Source organism: Abrus precatorius, unplaced genomic scaffold (genome assembly GCF_003935025.1).
Source record: "Abrus precatorius isolate BTA unplaced genomic scaffold, Abrus_2018 Scaffold8, whole genome shotgun sequence".
Lineage (NCBI taxonomy): Eukaryota > Viridiplantae > Streptophyta > Magnoliopsida > Fabales > Fabaceae > Abrus > Abrus precatorius.
This window is the reverse complement of record NW_020874428.1, coordinates 19,517,220-19,529,625: the sequence shown is the minus strand read 5'-3', so window position 1 is coordinate 19,529,625 and position 12,406 is coordinate 19,517,220. Positions and strand designations below refer to the sequence as shown.

General features: G+C 28.1%; 1 protein-coding gene across 2 annotated transcripts; it reads right to left on the bottom strand.

Annotated features, from left to right (window-relative positions):
* Positions 1-7,080: 7,080 nt before the first annotated feature.
* On the bottom strand, positions 7,081-12,057 carry LOC113848059 (pentatricopeptide repeat-containing protein At1g09900-like). Of its 2 annotated transcripts, none has more exons than XM_027477426.1 (2): positions 11,960-11,992; positions 7,081-9,445 (listed from the first exon to the last, which is right to left on the bottom strand). In XM_027477426.1, exon 2 carries the CDS (start codon positions 9,369-9,371, stop codon positions 7,437-7,439), a length of 1,935 nt encoding a protein of 644 aa, XP_027333227.1. In that variant the 5' UTR covers positions 9,372-9,445; positions 11,960-11,992; the 3' UTR covers positions 7,081-7,436. The 2 variants fall into 2 exon arrangements, with proteins under 2 accessions (XP_027333227.1, XP_027333226.1); XM_027477425.1 differs by having other exon boundaries at positions 7,375-9,445; positions 11,985-12,057.
* Positions 12,058-12,406: the final 349 nt, after the last annotated feature.

The window sequence follows — 12,406 nt, the reverse complement described above, 5'->3', positions numbered from 1 at the left end:
AATGGTATTCAATAATGAAAAGTTTCCCTTTTACCTGTACTTTTACCTTCCTTATATAGGCACTGTAGTAGGCTAATGGGCCTACTAAGTCAGTATTGATCTTTGGCCCTTAAAATAAATAATATCTTGATTATTACCTTAATTAGTTTAATTACCTTTTAATCCTGACAAAAGATATTCGGCCACTTAGGCCGAATAGGTACTCGGTTTCCTTTTCCTACAAGTAGAACTGAGTTATTCCTTATCCAGTACAGTTAGTTTTTTTTAGATCATATATATATATATATATATATATATATATATATATTATAAAGAAATAATCTTATTATAAGTAATAAAAAAAATTTGAATATATTTATTTGGATTAAAGGATAAAAAATTAGGAAAAAAAAAGAAATATAAATAATGATGTATTTTTTATATAGTTGAAGAAAAACTTCAAAAAAAAAAAAATTTTCCTTTATTTTTCTGTAGCTTTTTATTTTTATTTTTTTGTTAAGCTTTATCAACCTCGTTCAATTTTCTGTAGCTGCAGGAAGAAACCATGTTATTGAATTTTTGACACTTTATTTTATTAATGCCTTCAAGAAGCATAAATATACATGTTTAGTTAATTTAACGTATAAATTTTTAAGAAAACTTTTAAAAATATATGTTTATGAAAACAGAAAAGTATTTTGCTTAAGGATAAAATATAGGTGATTTTTACATTGTCTTAAAGATTAAAAGGGCATTCGTAGAATAATATCATCATTAATATTATATTAAGTATGTATAAAATCCACCAAGTTTAGATGACCTTGATGTTGCCCACGTCAAAATAGCATTTGTTGTCAAATTGGTTTATGTTTGGTTAGTTTGCGTTGAAGAAAACATATGTTGACGTTGAATTAAGTACTAATTTGCTTCAGTTTATATTAAAAATTATTTACGAGTCTTGCATTAATCAATAAATTAATAATAATGTTTTATTAAAAATTAAATTGAAATGTATGAAAATTATAAAAATGAGTATTTGTTTATGCTTTTAATAAATTATTTTATTTCTTAATCAATGCTCTAAAAACATTTATTAGTATTTTTATTATTTATTAACTTAAAATAAGTGATTACTTTTTAAAGTTAAGTATTTCTAAATATGATAAGATAAAATAAAAAAATATGATAGAATAAATCCATCGAATATTTTTTTTTCAATGTATAATTTTATCCCGTAGAAAAAATATGAGTTAAAAATAGATAAAATAGAATAAAATAATATATTCAATTTAATGTTTTAATACACATTCAATACAAAAAAAATTATTCTATTTTTATCGTACCTTCATATCTTATAAAATTTTTATTCTATCTATCAAATAAATCATAAATTAATATATATATTTTTTAAATCAGATGTATTCTTCACTTAAAATAATCTTGTTGGAGTCGGGTGACTCTTCCTCCAAATAATAAATTACTAATATATTTAACGATAATACTTTAGTGTCCTTATTTAAAAAAAAAATTAGATAAAATTAATAATAAAAAATAGGTTTTAATTATTATATATAAAGAAAATATATATTCAAATTAATCTCGACCATAAATTTTATATTAAAACATATGACTATCTGGAAAATTAATTCTGGATGTAAATTAAAGTATTAAACAAACATTGCTTATTTATGTTGTACCACAACATTTTTAAGGACAGAAATATGTACTTTACATTATTTTCCTTTTCTATATGTAGTTCTTATTTGTTTTCAAACAGCAAAAGAAAACTAGCATTTTCTTTTCTATATATTAAACTCAAAGATGTTCTTATATTTTGTTTTACCAGTGTTATCTCTAAAAATAAATTTTACTTTCCAATGTAAAAATAAAAAATAATTCTGCTAGAGCTATTTTCAATATTATTTTTTTCAACACTATTTGCGGTTTGATCAATTCTTTTAGAGTTTTGCTAATCATTTATCGAAAGACATTAATTAAGGAATCAACAAATAAAAAAATTAAAAAGCATGCTAAAATATTATAAAAAATTTAGTGAAAATACACCGGTAAAATATTTTAATAAAATATATTTTAATATTTTAATTAATATTCTCAAAACACTAATTAGCATTTGACCCTCTTTTAACATTAAAAACTTATCAATCATTTCTTTTCTAATATACATGCGCTCATTTAGTTGCAAAATGATTGATGCAAGATCCCTTATAATCAAGTTCTCTCTCTCTCTCTCTTAAGGGGGGGCTACAATTTTGGTGATGAAAGACCCCTTATAATCAGTAATCCACATAAAAAAGTGCCCTTTAATCAGCAATATTAATAAGCTCAAGAAGATTGAAAATGTATAACTCTAATACTCCTTCACTCATTTTAGTCTCTCATCTTGTTGAGCCAACAACTGTTACAAAGCTTAAACTTGGGAATCACTTCATTAAATATTAAGTGGTATAAGTAACTATTGCGAATACCAATAAATATAAATAATAGTAATTAAGCTTACAGTTATTCCAATGAATAACCAATTTCTCTCGATGTTGTTGGATACAAAATCACTAAATACAACGGAGAAAATTAGTGTTCTTTGTACTCTATTCGCTGCATCAAAAATTGCCATAAACAATTTGTACAAACACGATTAGTATAACCATAAAACTACATAGGCACACGCACATTATAATACACACACATTCTTATCGTACCTTCAAAGCTTCAACCTTGATCTTATTTGAGCGATTTAGTTGAACTTGATGGAGCAGCATATCTAGCTGAAAATCTACGACATGAAGATTCTTCCTCATCGTCAAAACAACCATCATCAAAGTTTTGAGCATAGCTTAAAGGGTCATACCCAAAACCACCACCAATGGGTTTGTAATTGCTCGTTCTCTTTGTCCAAGGAAGCTTCAATTTGAGACACCCCCAACACGAAAACAAGCCCCCTTGTGTTGTGCTTCTAGGAGATGAACTTTTCTCCATTAATGAAAGTGTGTTTCATGGAACGAAAGTACAAAAGAGACTTCAATACCAATGGCTTTTACGAGGCCTGTTTCTTATTCACTACTTTTCTCTTTTGCTAGTGATTTTGAGTGTGTGGTAGAGAATAATGTAATTTAAGAATATAATGGTCAAAAGAATAACCGTGGGTTTGGGGTTAAAAGAGATTATATGAAAGTTGAAGAATATAAAAATTTGTCGTTTTGAATTGATTAGTTGTATGTAAAAGGAATCTCAGACTGCAATGGTACAGTAAGATTTTCATTCGGTGAGGAAAACACGGTGGGCTCAGCACAGTTTGCTTATGAATCAGGAAGTGAAAATTAACAGTTGACCAGAAACAGTTCATTTTCCATTCAATCATAGGCTAATAATGGAGGACCGAGGATAAAAAATAATTCCCATAAAAAAATTGTTAACAAGTGCGTTTGATAAATTATTTTTATTAAAAACTCTGATTAATAATGCATTGTATTATGATCTTTAATGTATTCTAAATATGATTTTAATAAATTATTTATTTATTAGTTTCTTAATCAATGTATATTGATTACTAATAAAATAATCTCGTATCCTTCTATTTTATCTTCTTATTAATTTTTTCAATATTTTATAAAGTAAATATTAAATAAAAAGAAAAATATTAAATACATTTACTTTTTCATTCAATAAGTTGGATGATTTGTAAAAGATATAGAAGGATTTAGAAATATCTTTCCACGTAAGAAAACCATATTTGAATTAGAAATATCCACATTATGGTGAGGCTAACCTTATCATATATTTTTTTTCATGGCGAGATTTGTTTTATGGAAAGAGCTAAAATTATCAATTCTAAAGAGCTTTGCATTTAAAATAATCTGAGTAAGATCTTAAAAAAATATTCATACAAATAGTATGCTACCTGTATAGTTATTAAGTGTGTTGATTATCAACGCATTTTCTTTCTAATGAAGCGTGGGCAAAAAGATCTAGAGTAGGTTTGGGGAGAGAATATTTGCAGGAGACACAACTTGTCCCTCAACGTAGTGGGCATTGTGATGTTTACGAAATTATCTTGTTCATGTGAATATGAATGGCACATTTCTTTTTTTTCAAAGCCTGTGCGAAAGTGAACGATTCATTAGCCCCACCTTTTCAATCGGTGTCCCAGGTATACTGGACGGCTAGCTCCAACTATTTCTACTATTTAAAAATCCATAGCAAAGTTTTTAAGAAAAGAAAATTGAGAATTTAGGTTATTTTAAGTGTAATGTGTACTTCGAATTATAGAAAAGTATATGAAGTTGAGAACAATCAAAGGTAAAATTGGGTTCTGATTTTAATACATGTATATAAGTAAAGAATATGATATTAACCAGACATAATGTGTTGCAAGAGTTTGTATGAATATAAAACTATACAATTTAAGCTATATAATAAATGGTTTATTGTATATAATATTTTAACTATAATTTATTGAAAGTTTTCATTAAATATTTTATTATATAATATATGTTTTTACTATAGTGTTGAGATAAAATCTCACGTTGATGTTAGTGGGTTAGAATCAAATAAAAAATTATATAAATAAGGTGACTTTAATATAAAATTGTATAATCTTTTTTTTTTTTTTAAGTAAATCTCTTCAGCTTAAATTCATTCACTTTTCTTTTCCTAAAATTGGATTCGGCATGTATACATAATCCTATTATAGTATCAAAATCTAAATCCAAAATAAAAATAAAAACTAAAAAAAAAGAGATTAAATAAATAATAATAATTAAACCAATGACATTGAAAAAAATATATTAAAAAAAGCACAAACTAATGCATTAATCAAATTGCTATATAACCAAATTAAAGACTATATAAAAAAGAAGCTTCAATTTAAATTTGTGTAAAATATTTTAGAGAAATATACTTCTCAAGCTTAAACTTATTTTTTACTCTTCTCTTCCTAAAATTAGACGGCCTATATTATATATAATATGCACATTATCTTACTTAATAATAAAATTTTAACTCTTTTGATAATTAGCTCTTTTAATTGCATATAACAAAATGTAAATAATGTTATAAATTGTTTTAAAAATGTCCTTTGAATTTTTATATTATTCTTTTTGTCCTTCAATTATATATGTCCTTTAGTTTTGCTAGTTTGCGTGAGAGAAAAAGTTTTGAATGACTTACCAAAAGTTTTCAAGCCAGTTTCTTTATTAATTGAGAAAATGTGTTCTATATTTTTGTTTTAACTTAAGTTTTGAAAAATAACTATTTTTATTTTTTAAAAGTTATTTCAAGAAGCTAGCCTAAAACAAAATGACAATTTTTTTTTAAATGACTTAAATTAAACATGCAAATGCTTATTTGAGCATGTGTTATTTTAATGATATATCTAATAATATGTAGAATTTACTATAGGTTATTTTATCTTTTGAAAGTAGTAGTTATAATATATATATATATATATATATATATATTTGTCATTTTATATTTGTTATATCAATTTTCATTTAACATTTATTATTTAAAAATGTATTTAAAACCAAATTTATTCTCAATAAGCTATTTCTAACAAGTACTTGTCGTTTAATAATAACTTTTGTTATTAGTTTTTTATAACAACATTAAAAATAGTCTATTTAATAAATCTGTTATAAATAATAAATATAAGTTAAATTATATTTTAAACATTTAAAGTAATTTTCATTAAGTAATTATATATCACAATATATAAAATAATAATAATAATATGTATTTCAATTTTTTATATGATAAAAACTTATACTAATATTTAAGTTAAAAATATTTATAATAAATATTAAAATTTAAAATAAATAATAAAACTTTATTTATAATACTGATTACACTTAGAAATTAAAAAAATAATTTTTATTCCATATTTATCATTTTATATTTAGTACATTAATGTGAATTTAAATTTATTCATTTTAAAATATATTCATAAAATAAATTTATTATAAATAACAATAATAAATAATAATATTTTTAGTACATATTTTAGTACGTAATTTAGATATTAAATTTATAAAAAAAATTATTTAATAATAACTTTTAATTAAATTTTATTAATATGAAAAGTCATTCATATTTTAAAAATATTGTAATTAATACATTTAATATTTTATTGGATTGATTGTGTGCACCATCTTTAAGTGACTCTTTTTTATATAGAAAAAAATTTAAATACCAAATAAATGAGATTTTGAAAAGAAAAATAATTTACGAGAATAAGGAAAAATTTTCAAAATGAAAATTTTTTGTACTTTAAATTTTTATAATTTTTTAAAAATTACTATTGTCGATTTTGGTAGTTTAATTTTTTTTATAATTTTTATCCATTCATCTCTAAATCTTTGTGTGCATAAAAAAAATTGTGATTTTTGAGTTTTTATAAAAAAATTGCTAACTGCTACAGTGACTCATACATCACGTTACTTCATTTTACTTTCAGCAGTTGTATCAATTTGCTTAAGGGTGTTTGGGGATTGATTTTAGAAGTTATGGTAATATTTATAAAAGTAAATAAAAGATTAACGCATTAGGTTTGTAATAATCTATCATTTTATTTCTTTTATTTTAAAAATTTGTGAAATTAAAAAATATTTATAATAAATGAATAGTTTTCCCTCCTTTTCCTTCCATCCAAAACAAAACATAACTTTCAGCATAATATCATAAAAGGTTGTTCGAGAATAGAAGTTTTGAAAAAGAAGAGAGGAAAGAGAAGGAATTTTTTTTTATATTTAAATAAATATATTTAAAATTATTATTATCTGTTAAATAAAAGATATTTATAAAATTAGGAAAATTTTAAATATTTATAAACTTTCCTCTCTTGGCTAAAAACTTTCAAACAAAAATTAACTATTATATAAATCTTTCCTTTCTCTTCAAAACAAACTCTCAAACAAAACTTAATAGATTGCTCAAGACAAAAAAATATGAATAACTAAATTGCTCATAAAATAATCAAAACACAACTTGAAGTACAGCAATTATCACCCAATATATCTTATTTGGTTAGATTTAAAACCTTTTCACTCTAGTCCCAAAAATGTTGCAGAAAGTGAATAGATCAATATACACGCTCAAGTAGCAGATACATACTTTAGAACTAAATATGCTGGGATAAAATTACATTTAACATTGACTTAAATTGGACTATCCACTCTCCCTAAAAATTTAAAATCTATAATAGATCAAGTAGCCAGTGGCCACTAAAAGAGGGGGGACAACAAAATCTGTGTGTATAAATAGTAAAAACCATTTAGTAGTACAACGAAAAAATGTACCCTACACCTCGAATGCCTTATATAAATATCATACAAATGATTTTATTGAAATTTTGGTTGTTGATAGAACTAAATGGGGATCAACCAAACCATGTGGCTGAATAGCTGACTCCACTTAACGGGATAAGATTTAGCTGTTGTTATATCCTACATCATGAATGCAACTTTTTTAACCAAACTTTTCTTCACCAGTCCTCTGGAGTACAATTCATTTAACAACCCCAAAGCCTCCTCAGCTAATCCTTCATCAGTAATGCCTTTTACAAGAATAGTATAGGTAGCCTCAGTAGGTGTACATCCTTTTGCCACCATATAAGCCAGAAAATCAATGGCACGACTGGTTTGCCTAGCTTTACATAGTCCCATCATTATTGAGTTGTAAGTGAATGCATTCGGCCTAATACCTAACCGTTCCAAGTAATGGAAAATTTTGATTGCTTCATGAACCTTTCCTTCACGACTAAGGCCCCCAACTACTGAAGTGTAAGTGATTATATCAGGCTTAATTCCCTTGCTGCACATCTCATCCAAGAGTTCTACAGCACGTTTGGTTTTTCCAACCTTTAAAAGCCCATCAATGATTATATTGTAAGTAAATATATCAGGTTTAAGACCTTTTCTGCACATCTCTTCAAAGAGTTCCACAGCACGCTCTGTTTTTCCAACCTTCAAAAGCCCATCAATCACTGTATTATATGTAACGAGAACAGGAGAGCACCCATTGGAACTTAGTTGGTTCAGTATCTCAATTGCATCATCCACCTTCCCGTTTTTGCATAATGCAGTTAGCAAAATATTATAGGTCACAATATTTGGGTAACAACCCCTAGATACCATTATTTCCAAGTACTCAATTGCTCTATCTATACTTTTTTCATTACAAAACCCTTGAATCAATGGATTGTAACTCCTGATATTAGGAGTAAAGCCATGCTTTGACATCATCTCCAAGATATTAACGGCTTTACCTAGTAAGCCTTTCTGGCACAAGAAATTAATCAAGATATTGAAAGTAACCACACTGGGGGAACACCCCTTACGAAACATGTTAGCCAATAGTTTCATAGCATCCATCCATCTTCCAACACTACACAAGCTACATAAAATAATATTGTGGGAAATTACATCAGGCTGACAACCATAGGATGGCAATTTCTTTATAAATCTAATTGCTTCGTCCAACCTTCCTACGTTGCAAAGCCCCTTTATAAGAACATTATATGTAACCACATCAGGTTTGCATCCTTTCCTCCTCATCTCATTCAATAGCTCCATTGCCCGACCAACTCCACATTCTTTACAAGCTGCATCAATCAATACAGTATATGTAACTACATCTGGGTAACACTTGCTTTGCAGTTGTCTGTTAAGTACTTTCATAGCTTGCTTCAAATTCCTTCTATCACACAAACTACGCAAAATTGTATCATAAGTAACGACATCTGGAGCAATGCTCATGCGATCCAAAACCAGCAAGGCTTCCTCTATCTCCCCTGATCTGCAATAACCACCAATCAAAACATTGTAATTTGTTACATCAATAACAGTTCCAGACTCCTCTAAAATTTCCATGACTTGAGTTGCATTCTTAGTCCTCCCCATCTTGCAAAACTCACGGATTAAAGCAGTGCAAGCAGTGACATCAGGGATATTGCCTTTCTTAGTCATATGCTTAAGAAACTTAAAACCTTCCTCCAATTCCCCATTTCTAATCAACATGTGGAGATGATGAATCTCAAACTCCTCAAAATTCAGGGAAGTATTGACCCCATTTGGCAAGGATTCCACCCCATTTAAATATCCTTTTGGAAATCTTTTAGAATATTGCAAATTACCATTAGAACCAGTAGAAGTTTCATGTTTCGAAACAGCGAAAATGCAATTGCCCAAATGCTTTCTAGACCAAATGCCATTAGGTTTTCTAAAGCTAATAACCCTAATTTCATTAGACAAGACAAACAAGTGGGATTTGGAGGGCATATTATATACCCTCACCAAATTGAAAGAAGAACCACTGTTATAGCTTTCTTGGTGGAAGTGTTCATATGAGCGAAATTGTTTATGGGGTACCACCAAGTCCATTTCTTTCACCAACTTCCAACACTTGCTACACAAACTCACATGCCACCAAATCCATTTTCACCAACTCCCATAACCTGAAAGATCAAAACCACGCATTTCATCAGTACACAAGTTAATATACCCAAAAGATTAATTAGGTTTAAAAATGAGGCAAGGAAACAAAAGAAGAGAATTTTGAATAGAATAACTAAGTTTCCTTTGTTCTCTAAGGCTGAAGGGTTTTCTCTAAGCCTAAGAGTATTTAGTTTCCTCCACAGTTAGAAGACAAGAACATACTCGACGTATAACTTATGCTAGAGACAAAATTTCATGCACAGTTAGGGTGCTCTTTTTTTTGCATTTTCAGTTGATATATTTTCATTAATCATTACAAAAGTAACACCTTGTTTTCACTTTTCACTTTGTTTCCTATTTCCAAAATCTGGGTGCATTGCATGAAGAACTAACATTACGTATGGAGTCTCCAAATTTTCCATCATTTCTTCAAGATTGTCATATTATTAGCTTGCATAAATATCTTTAACTTTTCAACAGCATATTGAGCCTTCTTCCAAAACTATGATTGATTAGATGGTTTGAAATTTACAAAAGTTGTTGGTTCAATTGATTGCCATTTTCCATAACAAAGCACAGAGTTTAAAGTCAAATTTCTCCAATTGACTTTAATTATCCTCGGGGGATTTTAGGAGATTTTTCCAAATGATCTGAAAGACCTAGGGAAAGAAACCAAAGCTCCACCAATGCTACCAAGCAAGATAATTCTTTCCATTTAACTTTTCTACGGTAATTCGTGGAGTTCCAAAAACTGCATACCAAATAGGACCAAGGGTAGATGAATTAGTCAAGTAGATACTTGCTCACGTCAATGTGCATACACAGGGTATGAAATAATGAATTGTATCAGAAAATCAAGCCTAGGTTGAAAGGTTTAAAGCAATATGAAATCTGCACAAGTTTGAGGAAATGATTATAGAGAGAAAATGAAGGCCAGCAACTAGTCTCAAGGAGAACAAATACTAGGAAGATGGCATATGAGTTTCATGTGCCAACAAGAGAAGATGTGCATAACAATGCATGAGATTTACAACAACAGAAATTTGTGGTATGCCAGTTGATGGTCTCTGGGCAGTCCAGTGATTTCCTTTGCAGAACAGATAGGATGATATGTCTGATTCTTCTCTTTTGATGGGTTTGAACCAAAGAGAATTTATGAGAAATTTGGGAATGACAATATTTAACAGAAGACTTTTGAGAGAATTAGGATCTGCTGGGACAGAAGGCAGAATCCAGGAACTATGAATAGAAGCAGGACATCAAGACTGTGCAGCATGTGCTCACACTAATACCAACTTAAGAATGAATTTCAAGAGAGATTTCTATGAATTGCTTGGGTGCTTTTCAGTCAGCATACTGATATTTAAATGCATGGACAATTAAATACAACTTATATTTACAAATTAAAAGAGTAATGAAGAGCTAGACAATTCTCTAATATCCTAATGTTCTTAATGCTTCATAAATATTTATTCTTTCCAAATAAAAAATAACTATTTTTTATCATTTCCTACAATCCACAGTAATCAAATAAAGCCTAAATGTTTTCTTGAACACAGTTAAAAGCCAATAACATAATACTGGTCCAACTTGAGGGAAAATTTCATCCACAGCAACTACTATTATCTGAGTAATCTCAATCACTTGATTAATATGGTCTTACAGATGTTATAAGAGGTCAAGGCAATTAATAATTATAAACTAAAGTGGAGCTAGTTCATTCAGCCCTTGTCACCAATATGTAAACAAAGGGATGAATCCAAGTATTTTCATTTATCAAATACTTACGAAGTACTTTCGACAAAACAAAAGCCACAAATAAACCAAAAGAAAGACATTTCATATGCCTTATCCTCTATGCATACTTGAAACTGTAGGAAATGCACAGAAAGAATGGCATTTCAATATCATAAACCCCAATAACCCATATTGACAAAATAGACAGAAAAAAGGTTAAAGAAGGAAGAAACTCAGGTGAATCTATGAATTGAAGAGAAATTATATAAGCAAATCAAGCATCAGTATCCTGTTGAAGCATCTTATGAAGTTTTATTTATATATGTGACCATAAGTGCAACAATTAAAACAGGTATGATCCGTTTACATCAATAAAACCTGCAACAACATCATCAACGATGATCAAAAGCCAAATAAAAACGAGTCGATAGACACAATACAACATCAAAGGAAACAACTCCATATACCTACTTAGCTACCCATTTATCAAATCTGAACTGAACTTCTAACAGTAAACAATTCTATAAATCAAATAAAAAAATTATAAACAACAGAGTTAAATAGAGAAATTCGAATTCATGGTTATCAAGAGGAAAAACACAACATTTTCAAAACAGAAATCCATGCCAAAAGAATCACCCTCACTTCCCCGCACTCGCCCAATCACCCTCATGCCAAAAGAAACCTTAAAGTTCTCTAATCACTGTGAAAAATAGAACTAATAACTCTGACAAAAAAAATGAGGCGAATGCGATTGTGCTTATAAATAGAGAAAGTAAGGGAGAGAGATATGAAACCTAAGGTGGAGAAACGGCGTCTTACCAGTGGGTGAAGAGGAAACAAACTCTACGGCAAGTCCGCGACGTAGGTATCAGTAGCAATGATGCACTGTTCTTTGGCCAGGTCTGCTTGGTGTGCTTGGAGCGGGATAAAATGAAGGGAAAAAATTAAGAACTGGAAAAGTACAGTAAAAATAAAATATTTTTTTTTTGAAAGGATAAAAATAAAAAAAATCAATTATTTATATGAGTACAATTTTAAATTGTAACGCTTTTCATAAAAAATATTTGAATTTTTTATAATGTAAAAATATTTAATAATATAATAAATTTTAAAAAAATCCCATCTCTTCTCCGGTTCTTAATTTAGGGAATTTTTTTTATAAAACTTAAATATAATCTTGATATTTTAAATCAAAATTATAGTTTAATTTTGATGATATATATTAACATTAATTATTATTC